Source organism: Ixodes scapularis, unplaced genomic scaffold (genome assembly GCF_016920785.2).
Source record: "Ixodes scapularis isolate PalLabHiFi unplaced genomic scaffold, ASM1692078v2 PGA_scaffold3__209_contigs__length_174095766, whole genome shotgun sequence".
Taxonomy (NCBI): Eukaryota; Metazoa; Arthropoda; class Arachnida; order Ixodida; family Ixodidae; genus Ixodes; species Ixodes scapularis.
The window spans coordinates 3,613,802-3,634,260 of record NW_024609868.1 but is presented as its reverse complement, the minus strand read 5'-3'; the positions used below and the strand labels follow the sequence as shown (position 1 = coordinate 3,634,260).

The following is a 20,459-nucleotide window of genomic DNA, read 5'->3' as shown; positions in this document are numbered from 1 at the left end:
CACCTTTTGGATGACTGCAGCACGCAGGGATTACAATAAAAGGTAGAACAGTCGTTGTTCCCTGACAGCTGAATGAGCTGTCAGGGAGTAACGAAAAAAAATATACCTATAGAACAGTGAAGTTCGCGACGTGTCACTGGGCATGACGTTTCACTCGCTGACCTCATACTCCATGTTAGGTTACAGGCTTCCTTACTTATCAAAAGCTTTTTTTTTTTTTTTTGGATTGGGTATTTGGCGAGTTCTTTTAGGAGAATACAGAGATTGGTACAAGGAGTGTTCTGTTGGAACCAAGATGAACGGGGATTTTTTGAGTGATTGGCTGATTCCTTTCGTGTAAATCACATTTCTAACCGAAAGATAAACTGCTCTTGTCATTCGATGGAATCCTTTAAATATTTCACAATTATAATGGGGAGGTCCGGGCCGGCTTGCTAGAATAGCGTCTCAGCAGAGACTGGGTGAAGGAAAGCATTGCAAAGGCTGGGGCGCGTCTTGAGTTGCGGTTTGAGTCCAGCTGAGCTCGTGCACTGGCTTTGACAGTGTTTTCGTTCACCCAGCTCTAGTAGAGGCGCTGCTTCTAGGAAGCCGGCCCTGGTCTTTAGACTAAAAAAACCCAAATTTGCCCACGTATCTAGGCTTCACTGAAGAGCGCGTAGAGGGCCAATCATTGATAGGCAACGAATACCTCTCACGGCCAGTCTTCGTAGAATAGACAGTCTGCAGACCCTGTCTGAGGCTTGACTCGCACGACGCTCACATTGGTCATGCCTGTCTCCACACATATTTGAAGCTCATATATGTACGAATCAATCATGTTCGAAACATGATTCATGCGTGTCCACAGATGTCCTCATGACTGCAACGAACACCGTGTCGTTTGTATGATGCATGAGCAGTGGGTATGCGGCTTTAAGGTAATCCGTATGCGCGCAGGCGTCGAGCCCTGTCAGGATGTCAACAGCATAGACTGCAATTTCCGGGAGCATATGCGCCGAGACTCTGAGGGAGACGAGGAAACGAGAGAGCGCCGGTACGTTAGAACGCTGAACTCTGGTTGTAAGGTTTAGTGGGTAAAGCTAAGGCTAACTGCCTTTGTCTCCACTGCACTTGTCGAACGCGGAACGCCGGCATCCGGCGTTAAGGCTTTTGCATTCGGACACGTTCGAGGGGTGCAGTGGAGAGAAGAGCTGCTAGCTTTAGGTCTACCTAGAGCCACTAAATGAGCTAGGCATAAGGGCGATTCGCACACTTGCGCGAGTTTGACCAAGTGCGACTGCAACGGCTTGCGACGTACGGGTTGCTATGGCAAGAGCTGCGTCGGATACAATAAAACGGGGTAAAAACCGGTTTTGTTGGAGCCGACTTGGCTGTTGCCATAGCGACACGTACGTCGCAAGCCGTTGCAGTTGCACGCGGTAGGACTCGACGCCAGTGTGTGAATCAGCCTTTAGAGTATCGGCATCCCGTCCCCCATGTTGTTGTGGGCGTCGCCATCTTGGTGCTTGTGCGGAGAAGACGCCAATGCCGATCGTCTTGATTCAAAAGTGCGACTTCCTCAGCATTAGATTCGGTGTTAGGAAGCTCATGTAATACTGCTTTGCTCTGTCGCGAACTGTTTAAACATTTGTGGAAGACGGAAAAGCTTTTTTTTTTTTATTTTAGTTAGAGTTTTAAATAACTGGATACCATGATTTTAAGCCACAAGATTGGTAGGCGTCGTTATCCTGAAGCGTACTATAGTCGGTTACAAGTTCAGAAGGTAAGAGAAGGTCCTCCTACAAGCGTGATATGCCGGTCTCAAATCCCTCCGCAGTCGAAAGAAGAGTTCACTGGAAACGCTCCTTGTTCCGCTTCAATGGATAGATATTGGCTACAGAGTGATGCCCAACTTGTCTCCGATCCCACTTTTTACGAAAACGACCTTTGCAATCATCGGAGGGCGAACCGAGCCCCTAAAAGCAGCCTTTGTATCCATCGGAGGGGGAACCTAATCCCCCAAAGTCGTATTTTTTTCCATCGGAGGGGGAAAACTCTAATATCCCTCTCGTGGCTTCCAGAATGCTAAGTCAAAGTCGAAAGATAAAGCAAATATGTGCAGAAAGGCAAGACCCTTCTCGCGCGTTGGCCGCGACGTCACGGAAACGATGGGACGCTATTGGGTGCGGAGGTGGCGGAGGAATATATGATTCCCTTTGAGGGGCATTTGCCGCTACCTTCTTGACTTGTAACCAACTATAGATAGCAGAAAGAAGAAAACATAGGACGAAACATCCCCCCAGACAAGTAGATTCTTTCAACTCACAACAAAGCGTAGCTTATTTAGTGGGGCTATGTCTACCCATTTATCCTCCCAACCACAGCTCGGCGTTCTGACCCATCCCGTCTCGTCTCCTCCTCTCCCTCACTTTCTCGTAACGTTGGTTTCTCGGCGCATACGCGCTGCTTCGGATTGGAGATAGTCAGGTGGATGTCACGATGAGGGAGCACTCTTGTGTGTTGCAGTGGCACCGAGAAGCAGCACGTGGTCGAGGACTACGCTCATATGACGTACCTGGGCATCAGGCAGTGCGAGGTACGTTCATCGGGGCCGAGGGGACCATGGGCGAGGCGAGAAAGACCTCGGGCATACACGCGTCCCGCTTGGCGCATTGTTCGTTCATGTGGTATATGACGGTCACGGGCGCGGTGGTAAAACGCAGGACTGCACACGCTCGTTGTGCACTTATTTGGAGCTCAAGCAATGCCACGGGAGTGAGCTCATGACCTCGAAGAGCGTTGATCCCATAGCTCGTGCTCTGAAGACAGCTTCTAAAACCAAAAGCTCGATTACTGTCCGGCATCGTTCACGCGCTTTGTATGGGGCATGGCCTCATCTGGTGCGCCGTAAAGACACTGGGGGCCTAAGAGAAGCACCCCATGGCCTAAAGTAAACCACAATAGCGGAATTCACTGGGCGCCATATTTCAGGGCGTTTTTTAGAGCGCATGTTCAGAACAAGCTCACATGAATATGCTGCTGAGATCGACAACCTTGATTGTACGGAATGCACTTTGCAGAAGTACTGTGGAAGCTGCCCGTCAGCACGCGCTCAGCAGTCGCGCACACAGCTATTGTCGCCAATGAATACTCCCTATAACCAAGAGCGCATTTACTGGCAGCCAATAGCAGCGCTCGTTGCTTCTGTGCGCGTGCTTACGGAGAGCTTTCAGAACACTGCCACAGCATGCATTTTGAAATTAATGCGCCGAGAAACTGAGGGAAAGGAGCAGACGAGAGCGCGGGGGAACCTCAGTACGCCGAGCTCTGATTCGTATGATTAGTGGGTAGACGTAAAGCTAGCTGCCTTTGTCTTCACATCACTCGTCGAAAGCGTTAGAACGTGGAACGCCTGCGTTTGGCTTTGACATTCGAACGCGTTCGACGAGTGCAGTAAAGACAAAGGCAGCTAGCTTCACGTCTACCCCCTAATCATACGAACCATGAGCTCGGCGTACTGAGGATCCCCGCGCTCTCGTCTGCTCCTTTCCCTCAGTTTCTCGCCGCGTGCCCTTCTTGAGCATGCGGGGAGCAATATGAGCTCATATGTGGCGTCCAGTGAACATTACCGACTTAGCCTTCCACTTGTGTCCCGTAGCAAAGAGAAATTCGAAGGGCGCACGTCTCTCGCCTGTTCGCGTCTACTCGATGGCACTCGGGGGGCAGGAGTCCTCAGCCGCGATGGTCCGCGTGTTTCCACGCAGGCGGTGGTGAGTCGTGCGTACCGCAAGCTGCTCTTCCCACCGGGCTTCTCGGCAGCACTGAACCTGAGCTTCTGTCCCCTCCTCAACCTGAGCAGCTGCCCAATCACCGAGAGCGCCGACGAGGTAAGACATCGGTTTTTCGGCCTTTCTTCTATATTTTATTTAAGGGGACGTTGAAGACAAATAAAAATTTTCAGGACTAGGGAGGTGAAGTATTTTCTGAAAGATTAAAAATGGTTTAGTTGAGTGTCCGTTATTTTTTCGGTCGCACGATTTAGCCACGAGACGAAAAATGTTTGCATCCAGTCATCAAACCCAAGGATCACTGCTGGGTTGGAACCCTACCTCTTGCCGTTTCACACTGAATAAACGTCGTACCGGCGAGCGGTAGTGTGATCCATACTGCCCGATTTACGTTACAAACCACCGGTGAGCAGTCGTACTGTACCGGCTACATATCTTTTCTACAGCGTTAGCCGGTGTTGCCATACCTCTAAGGCAACCCGGCGTCTTGTTGCCTAAATATTCATAATCTTATTTACTTTATTAGTGCCTCTATTTTCTTCGCCGGTCATTCGATTTAAACTTGTACGTAACGCATTTCTGGTACCTAGTAACTTTTTTACGCAACAAAGTAACGTCCTACTCGCTTTCAAGAGAAGGAACGAGTAACGTATTTTCGTTACTTTCAGATGGACTAGAGAGTAACAATATTCTCGTTACTTGTTGAGGAGAACGTGTGCGACACAAGAACCCAACATAGTTCTCACCTCAGCTCCTGGCTGTAATTTTCGAGGCAAGGAAACGCTAAATGGACCATAAGCAGAAGTGCACAAGATGTGTCAGTACGGGGAGAAATTGAGGGAGAGGAGGGGACGAGAGGGATGTCAGAACACCCAGCTCTGGCTGGAATGATTAGTGGGTAAACGCAACGCTTTGTCACCAAAGTGAGTGGAGACGTCCACTCACTTTTCGAACGTGTTCGACGAGTGCAGTGGAAGCAAAGGCATGCAGCTAGATTTGCATCTACCCACTAATCGTTCCAACCGGAACACTGTGTTCTGTCGTCCCTCTCGTCTGCTTCTCTCCCTTAATTTCTCGCCTCATAGCCAGAGCTATCCCTGAATGAACGCATTAAAAAGCGAGCAGTGATTGACGACGACGATTATTGAAAGCGGCTACTGCTTTATAAAAGCGACACATTCTGAGTAACGTGAAAATAACGCGGTAATTTTGAGCTGAGGTAACGCGTTCCTTTCGAATCGCAGAAACGAGTAACGTACCTAGTTGCTTTTTAAGTGAGTAACGAGTGATTTTTAACCTTTTTTTCGCTGGCGCGATTCTTGCCGCATTAAGATCTCCTCCGGCCATCGGGAGAGACTGACATAGAGAGGAAAAAATGACTCACGGCAGTTTCCGTCGTGGTGGCGCTAGGTACAGGGCTGCAAATCATTATCGTCACTTAAAAATGCGCCCGTTTGCCCGAATTGCGCTCGTTGAATCTCACCACAACACGCACTACTTTTTCAAGGAAGCGGAAGGTTGAAATCCGTGTGTGTTCTATCTTTGGTGCTTAATTTTACCCCTTGTTTCCGTTCTGTTGTTTCTCGCGTTTCTCAAGTGTTCCTCGGACGCCGTCTCGCCATGACTTAATTTGCTATTGGCAAGGTTTAAACGGCTCCGGCCCTTTCGCCACAGTGGAGTTTTTTGCGACAATTTCTGTCACTGCTTACTGATAATCAGGGCCGGATCGCAAGAAGTCTCGTCTTAGCAAAGGCAGGGTGAAAGAAAGAAGAAAGCACTGCCAGAGCCAGCGCACGATTTGTGTGACACTTGAATCGCGTCTCAACGCGATTCATAGTGATTACAGAATACGAGCTCTGTACCGCGTGCGCAAATGTGTAACGTTTCAGATGCTAATGTTAGCTCTGTGTCACCATCGTCTTACGGAACACTGGAGAGGCTATGATACATATTCGTTCTGCTGGGCAAACGAGCGCTTGGAAGGGCCGTAGGAGGGCTTTGCGCTCCAAGAATCTCGGAGGCCATGTGGGTACATCTCTGGTTCGATTGTGCAACACTCACTCAACCCTAGCGACACAGTAGAACGATCAGAAGGTTCCGGAGCAGCGAAGGGCGCGAGTCAGCACATACTTTCTCAAAGCCACAGGTGGACTGTGTCGAGGTGTCAGTTTCCACTGTCACAACGCTTATTGAGCCATTTTGTTGGGTTTCCAACGCCCGGCGCCTGGTTTCAGGCTCATACCACCAACAAATACCCCTCATCAACTGAAAACTATATGTTCACTGGAGGTCGCCAATGCTATGAGCTTGCGCTTCTAGCCTTTGCTGCGGTAAAGCATAAGTAAAACATAAGGTGAAACGGAGTATAATTGATCGGGGTTCGCCCCAAAAGAGCAAAAGATGGCGGCGTCTGCCGCACCGCCGCCCATGGCCAGCGTCGGCGAAGCACTAACTGTTGCAAAAGGTTTGGGCGGTATCTAGAAAAGTGTCGAAGCAGCAAATATTGTCGGAAGAGGTATGCATCGGGGCCAGAGCTGACGCTAGAACGATCACGGCACGTCGCGGAAGCTAAAGCTCGGCGAGGGCGGCCATTGTAATGTCGGTGGCGTAAGAATTCCTTTGTGTTTCTCTTAGCTTAAATTCTTGCGAAACGTTCTTACTGTCGTTTCTTTAGCCCCCCCCCCCCCCCCTCCAAAAAAAAAAACTTTTTATTATTTTTAAAGCGTTTATAATGAATGAAAAGTGTGCATATATTTAATTTGCATTGCTATTTAAGAAAGAAAAATATAGTGTGACATCAGTTTCCTTTCGTTTCGGTCTCAACTGTGTCCCTTGACGCTTGTCTCAAGAGGGATTGTTAGGCCCTTGTACCGTGTAACACCGGACGACTTACTTGAGCTCAATGACAGTTGGAAGATGCCAACGATCGTTGGCTTAAAGACAGTTAAGAGCGCTAGTGTAACTAGGGTATTGCAAGGGTATAAATGTTAGTCACTGGCCACCACAGCTGAGTCAATTCCACTTAGAAGACAACGCCTGCGCAAGACGTCATCGTTATGGATGAATGGATGAATGCGGCTGAGCCCTTTGGATGGGGCGGTAGCTTATGCCACCTAGTAGAGCCCCGACCCGCCCCAAGCGGCAAACACGCTGAAGCTCGACGACAGCCGCCGCGAAGTGGCAGACGCGTCCGTCTTGGCGTCGCCACATGCTAATGGCCGTGTTCCAAAATTTACTCGATCTTACTCCAGGGTGAGGGTTTTGTACCTTGGCGTTCAAAACCTACCAATGTCCAGCGTTTCTGAATATATGTTGACCCGTGACACGACCCGCTGGTGTACCTCGGGTCCATTTGGGTTAGATTTGGAACACAGCCAAGAGCTTGGTGTGAGACGCTGCAAGACACGCCGGCGGCGATGCTGACGAAAGGTAGCTGGTGCTACGTGGATTCACCTTTAAATCAACCGATGCCGATTGTATGCTGATGGCAAGCCCGCACAACACTTCCGCAATGTAGACTCAACGCTCAACACGGCATATTTTTTTTTAGTTGGCCGTTGTGGTAGTGACGTCAATTATGGCGTTTAATTAGTACCACGCTAGATAAGCTAGCCTTTTTTTTTTCGTAAAAGTTCTAAGTACATCTTTTGAACGAGCGTTTCCCTGTAATATTGTTTCACTTACACGATGATAAGCTATACGATTTCCTTTCTGTTTCACTTCCCAAGTCTGTAACACTCCCCTCACTGTGGTACGCCATAACACTGCTGTGTCATTTCGGTGGCTGCCCCTTCCCCACCCGTCGCAGTTCCTGATGTTCGCGTACAACCCGCTGTCGACCGCTGTGGCCACCTACGCCCGCTTTCCGGTCTCGGGTGATGGCTACGAAGTCTGGAAGCTGCCCGGAACCCTTGTCGAAGCACAGGTAAGAGCCACCGGTGTGTCTCAACACCTTTGATCCAGTACACCATCAGCCTTGCGTGTCTCTTGAAGGCGAAATGGTCCCCTTCTTTTTGACCCGCACTGAGCATCCGGCCAATAAGTGAGACTGCTTAGTCACGTTTAAATTTCCTTAATGAATTTTATAGCATCAGTACTATTGTGAACTCGCCTAACCATAGTCTGTTGCAACCTAAGAACTACCAGGATGGGCTGCGTTCCCGAATTCTCAGAAAAAGTGACGTTACAACCACCCTTAGTAGAAGGTACCGACGAACCGTTTTTGCTGACCTCACACAAAAGGTGCAGCGTCCTTCAGCACCCTTTTGGCGCATTCACACTGGAAGCAAATCCGCGTTCACAACGCGGTTGCGAACGCGGTTGTATAAATATCCAGTACAATTACACGCGCACTCGATGACATCAAGTGCGCGTGCAATTGCACTGAATCTTTATACAACCGCGTTCGCAACCGCTTTGCAAACGCGGATCCGCTTTCAGTGTGCATGCGCCATTTGCGTTCAAGACTAGCAACAAACACCATCTTGGACGACATTCAGACATGTCAGATGCAACTCGCTAGACTGGTTTGAGCAACAATTGCAAGCTATGAAACTTTATGGCCTCCTGGCGTCAATCAGAGCAACGCAGCTAAGCATGGGACGGATCTCCGCTGGAGAGTAATGTAGGGATACGTTAAGAGTGCCACCGCTAAACAAGAAGTAGAAAAGGCTGTTTGTGAGCGAGCGCGCTGTTGCGGAAGATCTCTGCCCTTTTCTTTCCCGCTGACCTCGCACTGAAAAAAAGGTTGTCGACAAAAACATCTTGGATCAACATAATGCGCTTAGGTGAAGCACTCAAATTTGGGCCGTAATGTTTGGAATTTGTTGCTATCGGCCGTGTGCAAAACGGGAACGCGCTTTGTGTCCACGCTGTGTGGTGGCAGCCAGTGTTGGGTGGTAATGCGTTGTAAGTAACACGTTATTTTAACGTGGTTACTTTTTGGTACTTATGAACGTAGCGCTTTACAGTCTTCAAATGTAACTCGTAACTGTAAGTGCATTCATTACTTTTTCTGAAATAACGATGTAAGTAACGACGTTGCTTGTGTCGTTACGTTTCACAGTTTTTTGAGGATTGGGGTATCATCGCATGATGCGATCTAGCCATTTCTTGCACTTTTCAAAATGATATGCTTCGACATTTTGAGCGTCGTGCTCACCTTGCGCCAACCTGCGAATATGGAGTTCTTCACAAGTCACGGCCCGGCTATAGCCACCTGCGAACGTGGTGCGAAAAACACACTTATCTTTACTTAATTTCCCGTTATGAAAGAGCAACTAAAAAGTAGTTACTGCTTAAAAGTAAACGTAACTGTAATGAGTTACTTTTTTATTGTTGTAGCTGTAACGGTAACTTTGTAACTTTTTTTCTAGAAGTAAATATATACTTTTTAAAATACCCAAGACTGGTGGCAGCGTCCGTGCCAGTCGTCGTCGGGGCGTGTCGTTAAGCATCGGTTACATTGGTCATACTCATGCATCATTCAAAAGACACGGTCTGCAGACACGATAACCATCTGCGGACAGGCCTAAATCACGTTCGAGGAATGGAACATGTCTGCAGACAGTTTTTGTCCGAACAGTGTCATACGAGGAAGACCTCAGACAGTGTCTGCGGACTGTCTTTGGTTGTACGATGTGCTAGCAGTGCGACGGCGGCTCTATCGCTCTCGCAGATGGTTCCCGTCTCGGAGAAGGTGCTCAGGATCCCCGAGCGCGGAGCCCGGTCCAAGTCGAGGAAGGAGATCGTGTTCCCGATCTCCCTGCCCCCGCTGGGAGTCACCACGTACCTGCTCAAGAAATACGCGGGTAAGCCGGGCCCCCCCGAGCTTCATCGGTGTGCCTGTCCAAATGTCTGTCGACTCAATCGCCTTGTTTAGTAGTCGGCAGTGGAAATCACACATACCGAACAAAACACCGAGACTGAAGCCAACACACGCAGCAAAGTTTAAAACCTTCCTTTTTTTTTTCTTTTTTTAAACCGTAGTTGATTGAGCGAGTTTGTTTATTATTAAAAGTACAAACAGTGCCACGACACGGACGAAGCAAAAGTGAGCTCTAAGGTTATAGAAAAACACGTATTCACGAAAGAATGCCAAAACAGATTTGTGACTCGCGTAATGGGTGTCGTATACTTTATATAGGGCCACTTCGCTGTTACTATCGGAGAGGGAGTGTTACTTTCTAGATCGGATAAGGCCGCTGCGCGCAAGTTACTTTAGGAACGCGTGACCTCTACCTTTTCTATGTTTTTTCCCCTGACTTGTTATTATATATATGTATAGTCAATGTCGGCACAAATTAAATTTAGTTGTAAGATCGCCCTGGTGTTTGTCTGTCTTCTTTTGTGAGCTCTTTTTTAAAGGGTGTGGGAATCGAATTCGAGTCGAATATGGGCGAATAGTGGCCTTGCGCTTCCTGTTAAATCCAGCTCTGGCTTTGCCGGAATCTAGTCGGAGCGGCAAGGCCTTTCGCGTTCACGCTGTATCCGTCTCTTCCCAGGATATCTCCCACGTGACAGCGAGGACAGCGCGGTCTACAATGGCGGCAGTGAAGCACCAGCCATCGACAACGGCGTACGTATATTCACCCACGGTTTTCTGCGTTCAAACAATCTGGTTAAACGACGCTAAACCGAAATTTGTGAAACGCTTCCACAAATCTCAAAATCGAGAGGCCTCGGCGGTCGAGTGTGCGAGTGAAAGCTCAGAATATTTCACGTCTCTAAGTAAATGAGCGATGAACCATCGATATGGTCCGTAAAGTCGCAAACACGCTATGCGGAGGGCAAGTTCGTCTGCTTCTCGCGCAGGGGGTAGCGGTGACGTCAGAACGCCGAGCCCTGATTGGCTGATCGCGACCCCCTGTTTGAGCGTCGTCTGCTCCATTGCAACGTCGTCTGCTCGCAACGTCGTCTGCGTCTCTCTTACCTTTCCTGCGACTTTCGGAAGTGCAGAGGCCAGATTCACGAAACGATCTTACGCCAAAAATGTGCGTAAGACAAAACTTAAGAACAAATTCGTATTCACGAAACGAAATTTTCGTAAGTTTTGCGCAGGTTACGACGAAATCCTACGACAGCTCCGAAGCTGTCTTACGCACTTCTTACGATCAAATCAGCGTGGCCGACAACGTCGCGGTCGCGACAACCCACGGACGTTTATTTTTTTACGTGCGGTTCTGACGCGTCCCGACTTCAAGCAGCAAGAAAAAAGTAAAAAGTACTTGAAACAGACCACGACGAACAAGAACGCTGGATCCACAAACACCCGGGAAAAGCTCCCACGGCCACGATCCCACCGAACGCGACCAAACGAGCTGGGCAGTTAGGCCTAGCAGGCTCTCCGCGAATCGGCGACCGTCTGCCCACGACCGGCTGGCGTGCTGAGTGGAAAATGCCCGCGCGACCCTTGTGAACCCTTTCCGTATAATATTTTGATTGCTGACCTCAATTTTAGATTAAGGGGTCAATTTCTTCCTCTTGTTATCTCCTTGTTTCCCGAGGCAACGGTGACTCTCGCCGATGAAAAAGCGGTGAATCTCCGACAGACGCAGCAAAGGTAAAGCAGCCATCGCTTTGACCGCTTTGACTAGCAGACGTAAAGCAGACGACGTTAACTGCGCCAACCCGCCGACGCCGTTAAAGAGTGAGGGGTCTCGCCGCACACGAATGGAGGGAAAAAGTATCTGGGAGGGAACTTGGCTCGGTTCTAAGCAAAAAAACCTCGGCGCCCCGGGACACCTCGCCAGGGAGTCCTTTGACTTCCCTCCTTGATGCGCGTCTGCTAGTTGTTAGACAAAAACAACGTACCGCTCGAGTTATTTCGTCTGCCCTCTCTGAAAGGCGAGGTCGAGTTCGCTCCGAGAGTCGCAGGAAAGGTAAGACAGACGCAGACGACGTTGCGAGCAGACGACGTTGCAAAGGAGCAGACGACGCTGAGATAGGGGGTCGCGATCAGCCAATCAGAGTTCAGCGTTCTGACGTCACCGCTACTTCCTTTCTTATGCGCAGAAGACGAAAATGAGCCCACTTGCGAGGCGTATTAATCTTCAGACACTGTCCGAAGCGTGTTCCTTCCTTGTTCACATTGGTCATACAAAACCTGTCTCCAGACATGCTTAAAGCGAGCAAACATACTGGGAACATACTCGAGGCCTGTCTTTATAGTGTGACTGCCACTTAAGATTCCAGAAATCTTCCGTATGTGCATCTGACACATCCGAAAGAGACGGTCGTCCACGGCAGGCGCTGTCTAGCGAAGCTGGACTCGATGTCCGTACCACAGCCCGCGTATCAGCAGGCTGTCGCATGGAGCCGTCGTAGCGATCCCCGCCGTTCCCTTTGCGTAGAAGTACCGGCTGTTCGTGGACCCGGTGACGGGGCTGCTGGAGCGCGTGCTGGTGCTGTCCACGAGCCAGGAGATCCCGTTCCGGCAGTCGATCTTCATGTACCGCGCCTACGAAGGCCTCTCCGAGAAGCCGTCGGGCGCCTACTCCTTCAACCCGGCCACGGAGGAGCCCCTGGACCTCGGCGGCAGCGTCAACTACTCTCTCGTCAAGGTGAGGCTCAACTGGCCGCCCGGGTGGCCACGTCTTGGACGCCCAAATAATTCTCACTGTGTATGTTTCATTGTTTCACCTTTCCACAACACATTTTGTGAGAAGAACATGCTGCTGTACATTAGGGGTGTGCGAATAACGAAACCACGATTATACCTTGCTATAAATAAAACTTGAAGCAAATGAAAAATTATGTTTTTGAGAAAATCGGTAGCCAACTTGCTAGATTTCTTTGCCCATTTGAGTCACTACTAGGCTGGGCCAAATCATATCGTCAACGACTGTATTTTCTGAACCGTTTCGCACCACTGAACTAATTTTTCTCCGCGAGAACAAGTACGGATAACCACCAGCAAGACGCAGTGACGTCACGTGCAAGTCGCGTATGCTCTCCGCGGCACAGATAACATTGCACGCAGTGTTGGCGGACAACGCGTTACAAGTAACGGCGTCACCCGTAACGCGTAACTGTTATCGGTAACATAGTAGCGTACTCGTTACATTCTCAAGACAGAAACCGATGACGTAATTGCTTATTCTGAGTAACGGGAGACGTAGTTGCCTTATTCGTTATCTCTTCTTCTCGAGACTTAAGAAAACTAATCCTCAATTTATTTCGTGTTTCTAGGCGCCAATTCATATGAGTTCTCGCACTCATGCCACATACCTTTAAAATTGTTTCTTGAAATGCGGCACTTACGCATTCCTGCAGTTTCAAAACAGTAAAACATTTTAAACACAAAACACATTCCTTTAAAACATATATAACTCAGTCCTATCATAGTCTCCACTGGGGGACTGATAGTATTATGAAATAAATAAATAAATAAAAAATCATAAATAAAAAGTAACGGAAAGGTAACCTGCAATATTTTTTTAAATCGGTAACTGGAACGCGTTCCTTTTATGTTGAAGCAACGTAGATTGGTAACGCGTTGCTTTTATTTGCGAATAACGTATTTCGGTACCTTTTTTTTATCGGTAACGCGTACAACACCGATTACACGTCATGTAAGCGAGCTACAGGGTGGCTGCTGTTCTTCCCCCCGCCGGTGCGAACAGGGGCCGCTGGTGCAGGAGATCCACCAGTCCTTCAGTCGGTGGGTGTCCCAGGTGATCCGTCTCTACAAGGACCAGGACCTCATCGAGTTCGAGTGGGTCGTGGGCCCCATCCCTTTCTAGTGAGTCCTCCAATCACGCGCTGGGAACGAAACGCTAGGCGGCACCTAGACTTTCGTCTATATGCAACACTTTAAAAGTAACACTTCAAACTCAATTTTCGCAGTTACAGTTACCTGAGTTGACATATTACTTATACTTATATTCACCTCAAGAACCATGGTAAAACAAAAGTCCAGCTCATCGCGGAGCATTAACCATTTCGCCCTCCATGCGCCGAATGTAAAACCTCCTAAAATTGCTTCGCACAGCGCAGGACGACTGCGCAACATTTATCTTTTTTATGTTACAACGAGTATCGTAACAAATACTGCGATGTGATTATAAATTTACCTAGATGCAGCATTCACTTCGCTTTCAGTAACTCAAAAAGAACAAAAGAATATGATCGCTGACCAAAGATTCAGTTCCTGACGCGGAAAAGATGTCGACAGATTGCAGCGTCACGATGTTGAAAGTTTGCCAGATAGCCTATTTCTTTTCTCTCTTATTTCTATATTGACAGAGTTTCGTTTTTAGGGTGCCTTCATGTGCGCTTTGCTTGGGGTGATGACAACTGGCCATTTTGTTTCGAACGCTGTTTTTTTTTATTTTTTTGTTTTAAAGCGCGTGAAAGAGCGTGTCCCTGCACGCGTTCCTGGCGCTGACTGTGCTAAAGCGACATTTTGTTTCCTGCAATTTCTTTGTATTTTCTCTGTGAGCGCGTGCTGTCGGCATCGGGTACTAGAGAAGATTGCATCACTCTAAACAGAAGGACACTGAGGCACTCTATTCGTTTTTATCCGGCATCTGCAGTGCGCAGTGCCAAATCCTAACGTTAATTTAGTTGAGACTCGTGTTTTTGCGTAGTTTTCAACATACGAAGTTGTAAGTTATACTCCACTTACGTAGTTGGGTCATTCTCCCGAAAAGTTAGGCATTGATGTGATTGACGTGTAAGTTTAATAATTCTTAGATATCATCATGTCTGATTTGTGTCTAGGATAGCGTGGTGGTAGAGGTTTCTGAAAACAAATATTTCGGAGTATTTCTATAGGGAGTATTCACTGGCGGCCATAGCTGTGTGCGCGAATGGTGAGCGCGTGCTGACGGCCAGCTTCCACAGTTCTTTTGCAAAGTGCATTCCGCACCATCAAGAGTGCCGGTCTTAGCAGCCTATTGATGTGAGCTCGTTCTGAGCATGCGCTCTAAACAGCACCTACAAATATGGCGTCCAGTGAATACTCCCTATACAGTCGGTGACATGTTAAGAAGCCAGTAGATCGTCCGCCTCGAGCTTCCTGCTTTTGCTAACACTTGTTCGCGCGAGCAACCAAAGCCCGGCGGAAGGCGACGAGTACGTGCTGGCTTGTGAACCTTTTCAATGTTTACAAAATCGCAGCCCAGCGTGCGATCTTCACAGCCAAGCACGTGCGTGTTCTTCGCTTTGGAAAACGAGTAAAGCACGCGTGATGCGCACGAACACTCGAAATGGCAACGGCCATACGCTCTTTTTGGGAAAGGTCTATAGTCAATATATGTGTAGAACATATACAGTTAGGAATACCTCCTGTGTGAAATTTTGGCAATAGGGCTGTATCCGTGAACTACTACAACAGTTTCAATAGCTTTCAGTTGAGTCCCCGCAAATCGAACAATCATAAGCATAATTCGATGAAGTAGAATCCCATCATCAATTTTCGTGTGAAATGATCATATAGTGTTCAGTGTTGCTAAGGCATTTGTGCTTTCGATAATAGCAACAATAAGCAGCTGTGACCTTTCAAAATGTCAGTATAGTATAACGAAAAAAAATATAAATTAAGTTTAAAAAACCTCTGCCCATCATCTTTAGCATCATTACGCGGAACTTTCAGCCCTCTTTCATAAAAGCCTTGCCCCGAGTGATTTTGACTGTATGAAAAACGCCAATATTTTATAAGCTCGGGAATAAACAGAAATAATGGCGCACTTGACCTCAGAGCTGTAACTAAAATGTTCGTCTTATTCGCTTTATTTGCGTTAATGAGAAACAAGGAGAATCGATCATGCTGATATGCCTTGCTGTTGTGTAAAAACTAAGTGATCCCAACGAAGGGTTCTGCTGTACAGTTTAAATTTTCTTGAAATGTCAGTCTCGTCACGGGTCCGTCGTGTGACTCGTGTTACAAATCAGTGGCATCACGGGCCATCCGCACCACGGGTTGACCAGTGACACCGGCCGGTAATGCGAGCCACCGCGGCTACTCTCTTTGCCTGGAGACGGCTAAAAAGCCAGCTATAGCCGTGACAAGCTACGGCTAGAGCTAACCTTTTTGCCGCCCCTCTACATCTGGCCTGCTGTAGCGGATTCGTTTCTTTGCGGACGTTTTCTATAAAAAAATTTTCTAGAGTGTTTTTATTTATATATATAATGCCTTTTTTTATACTCGTATTCACCCCGAGAAACGCAGCAAAAAAGGAAAGGCCGGCTTCTGGGTGTAACATCACTGATTTACTCCTTAACGTGGTGAATTAAGGGATACGTGGGTGAATTTTAGATTAGCTTGCCGTCATTTTATGAAGACGTACTCGTTTCAAACGCCAAAAGCATAATGTCTTCCTCCGACAACCAAATCTTGAAAGAACTACTTCGTGCAGCGCATCGATAATGCGGAAAACTTCGTTTTGCTTTTCCTGGTGTGACAACGAGTATAGACGATTTTTTTTTTTTTTTGTAGCCAGATTTTTTTTATAGCTCGCTCTAAATATGTTAGTGCACCTTATTTCGCACAGGGCACGAAAGCCGCACTCACACTGCTAATGTACATCAGACAGTCTGCAATCAATGTCTGACGCGTGTTTCTTCCTTGTACGAATTTGGTGGAAGAAAAACTGTCGGCAGACGATGTTCGAAGCATGTATGAAGCAAACAATCTCCGAACATGCTTGAAGCGTGCGAGTAATTCCGTCATCGTGTATTTCGTGTAATGCACGAGCAGTGTGAAAAGCGAGCCAATCATTGTGATCTGCCAAGGGTGCTCGGCGAGTGGCGAAGAAGAATTTGCTATGTTACAACCGAGCGTTACATAGCGTGTGAAAGGTCTCGCTCATGGCCACATAGCAGGCTACATTTTAAAGCCAAGATTCTAGGCCTCATCACTAGCCCAGCTTCCTTTGTGATGGTGTTGGACGTAACTCGTTACAACCATGCAGTTTCCCCGCTAAATTCAGCGGGAAAATGTACGTCACGAGACACCCCGATTCTTTCACCAATTCCCTATAATGCATTTCGTGCATTATAGCGTTTCGAAGGGAAGGATCGCTGCCAACGTTCACTTATTTATGATAGCGGGCACAACCCTGCTGTGTGGACTGCCGTGGTCAGTTTTCTGAGTGCACTGAGGGAAAGTAGGCGTACTGGGGTTGTTTAGAAAGATAAGTGCACCCACTTTATATAACGGGGAAAACAAATCCATTCGTTTTGCGTCTCGTCCGGGGGGGGGGGGGGGGGGGGGGACATCATCAGTAATACAGTGGGAGCAACTGTCGTCCTTTATACCTCACGATGCCTCCCGCGTGGAAAGCCAAACATTGAATTTTCTCTTTTCTTTCTATATGCAACAAGACGGTGTTTTTCTTTTTTTTTTTTTAATTTATTAGTGTTATGCGTCCCGAGTTTCGGAGTATTTGGGCATTATCAAATTAATGCGGGATTTTCGCCAGTTGACCTTTCTACGTTATAAAACAAAAGCGTGAACATTTTCCGATCAAGGGGAAGATACGTGTGAACAGTGTAAGAAATAGTGGGTCAATTGCTTATTAATCAATTTATTTATATTGTTTGTTTAAATTACGGGCTCAGCTAGAGTTACAATTGGCGCACTTTCTAGCAAAAACTGCATCTGACCAATGACAAACCAAAATCTACGCATTTGTACCCAATAGACCGATCTCACTATAAGCGGTCCACGCACGCGTGACGCCGCCACGATCTTAGCTCACCGGCGGCATGGCGGCAGTGCATGAGAGTGCCCTCTCTTGCTCTGCACACCCAAGGCTCCAGCGGGGTTGTCCTACGTGCAGAAAGACCAAAGTTCCCTCGATGCGCTGCGGCAGTGACGGCGTAACAAAACTGTCTGGTGAGATCGGCCTATTATCGCGCCAGAGTAAACAGAATTCAAATAGCAGCAGCAAATAATCCAGAGTGTTTGGAACCATTATCAGTTCACGCTTAGCTGGTGAAACATGAAAAGTATAATTCTCGGGAAGGCTCCGGCAAGGCAAATGGCAGCTGATAAGAGACAAGAACAAACGGTAGACGTAGAGCAAAATAATTTTAAATATTACTTCAGTCAAAATACATCGCGCTGCATATATAGTAATTACTCGGATTGGTTTTAAAATCTCCTCTAGATTTGGTGGCGAAACTTATAGGTCTCCCGGACTGTTAGGGAGTTGTATCGAGGCATTGTGACAGGAACGGGTCGTCCCCGAACGATTCATCCAAATCACTACCCATGCTCACGCGAATCCCCCGACAACATCGCGATCCGTTTCTCCCTCGTCTTTCCCATTCCGGCCGCCGGAACCGTCGCCTTGGACGACACGGCGGAAACACAAAATGGCGTTGGCGTCGGTGACTGGCTCCGCAAAGCGTTAAGCTGCGCTCACACTGCTCCTACATGGCACAAGACACCACGTTCGCTGCAGATATAATGATATCATTATCATGCATGTTCCAAGCATGTTTGCTTGGAACATGTCTGTACACTGTATGATCAATGTCCATACAAGGAAAAAACACGCCTCAGGCAGATGTAGTAGCACGAAGGCCATTATCCATCCTTGTACCCTTTACTTCGTTTGAAAGCCCAGGGCTCACGATTGCAAGAGATTGTGAAGGCTGTAAACTACACGTGTGAGTAAATTTCCGAATTCTAGCTAACTATAGTCACCGTGGCGACCGCGAGAAGACGGCAAGACGCCACATGACTTGAGCAATCGTTCCCGTTCGTGAGGATAGGCATCGCCTACCTTCCTGTCTGTCAGACAGATTTTACTGTATTTGAAAAAGGACAAAGCTCTCGAAATTCGGACCGGTAGATGTTACATCGGCCGTCCTGCTTGTGTCGGCATGCCAAGCCATGAAACGTGCATGTGTGCCACGACTTTGGACGCAGCCGGTAAACAGCTTCAAAGAACTTGTCCCGACAGTCGCTGATCAATGGCTACCTGGAACCACTTTACAACTACCAGAAACATATGAAATATGTTTCTTATTTGTCTGGAAACGCAGATTATGGCGGCAAATAGCTGTAGATAGAATTCCCATAAGCTTCGGTTGAATAGGCATTTCCGTGAAATGAACCGTGGCGTGATACCCCCTACACCAGGGCAAAACACGTTCTCTTGAAAATCGCGACTATGCTTTTACGACGCTGCTGACGAACTTAATTTCGCCTTTAGTGTTCCACAATACTTGGGCGCTTCGGAGTTCTGGGAATCCCGTACGCCATCTCGCCACATACACATGTTGGTTTCTGAATAGTCCTAAACGTTCCCTTCCAAAGCGGCACGCGGTTTCCGATGCTCCAGCCCTACCTGGAGCGGACACTCTGCGCGAATCTTCTTACGATAAGCCCCAGTGGACTGCACATCATTGAATTTCCAGACATTAGCCCTTGGATACTTGTTTGTGTTTTTCGTCTTAGCTTATATATTTTGTCTATTTTATTGTAAAGCTAAGCCAAAGTACAAGGCTTGGACAGAAACCAGAAACCCAGTGGAGGCCTTAATTCACAATGCGCCAAAAACAGTCTGCGGACGCTGTCTGAGGCATGTTCCTTCATTGCCCGACAGTCATGAAGCATGCGTACGTATGAAGCAAACATGCTTTGAACAACCGTGTCCGCAGACGATTCTGCTACCATTAGCAGCGGGACTGCGGCGTTCGAGTAGTAAGCGTCGTTTCTCCAAGATACCCTTTTTAGGAACGTAGCTCGTTCGGGTCCTGAGGAAGCTAATTCCCCTTACGGAACATCGGCCGCCACCTCTATGTAACTTCCAGGATCTTTTCCAAGCCCCCTGTTTGACCACGTGCGAGGATAGGCGGAGCTTTACATCGGCGTTTTCTTCCTCCAGCGACACCCGAGGCCTCGGAACGGGCAAAGAGATCGTGTCCAGGTTCCAGACTTCCATCCCGAGCAACAGAACCTTCTACACAGACTCCAACGGCCGGCAAACCGTCCGCAGAGTGTGAGTGCCTGGCCCTGGTTGGGCCGCCATGGCGTCTTTGTTCTTCTGCTTCGAGCCTCGCGTGTAGCGTTCTCCCTAAGTCGCGGTCACACTGCTCATACGCGTGAGACAGTCTGCAGACACTGGCTGAGGTCTTCCTTGTATTCACGTTGGTCGTACAAGAACCGTTTGCGGACATGTTGGAAGCAAACATTAAGCCACACACGCATTGCTACTGACATAATGGCAGGATTATCTGCGGCCTCGAGCATGTTGGAAGCATGGTTGCTTCTTACATGCTTCGAGCACGTCTGCAGACTGTCTTTTGTATGACCCATCTGAAAAGAAGAGACATGCCTCGTGTCTGCGGACCGTCTTTTTCTATTGTGTCAGTTTGACGGCGGCTTTATGACAGTTAATATTGCATTTCTAGATTGATCCTAAAGTGTTCGTATTGAAAATTCACGAGAAACTCGACGGGTAGTGTGTTTCGCAACGGGAACTAAATTGAGACTACATACTGAGTTTTCTTTCGAATATACTACATAGCTTTACATTACAGCTTTTTCTATGTATACTCTGGACGAATATTTCAATTTGGATCGGTCGTATGGACGTGGTTCTGCTTTCTGGTCGCCGATGCACGGGTCTCTCCCGAAAAAGTTAGTCGTTAGATTGCAGTTTAGCAGGTATATATCGTGACAGACGGTGAGGTTTGCTTTTTTCTGATGTGAGCACGTTGGTGTAGCATAAAGAC

At 47.9% G+C, this 20,459-nt stretch overlaps 1 protein-coding gene across 1 annotated transcript in view; it reads left to right on the top strand.

The window, feature by feature from the left end:
• Nucleotides 1-20,459, top strand: part of LOC8040070 (lysosomal alpha-mannosidase) — a 240,643-nt gene that overhangs the window by 212,477 nt on the left and 7,707 nt on the right. Inside the window, exons 12-19 of the mRNA XM_029985073.4 lie at nucleotides 2,506-2,575; nucleotides 3,744-3,866; nucleotides 7,576-7,692; nucleotides 9,445-9,577; nucleotides 10,271-10,344; nucleotides 12,119-12,328; nucleotides 13,391-13,509; nucleotides 19,610-19,723. Coding sequence (XP_029840933.2) covers nucleotides 2,506-2,575; nucleotides 3,744-3,866; nucleotides 7,576-7,692; nucleotides 9,445-9,577; nucleotides 10,271-10,344; nucleotides 12,119-12,328; nucleotides 13,391-13,509; nucleotides 19,610-19,723 — 960 coding nt within the window. The remainder of the gene's footprint in view (nucleotides 1-2,505; nucleotides 2,576-3,743; nucleotides 3,867-7,575; nucleotides 7,693-9,444; nucleotides 9,578-10,270; nucleotides 10,345-12,118; nucleotides 12,329-13,390; nucleotides 13,510-19,609; nucleotides 19,724-20,459) is intronic.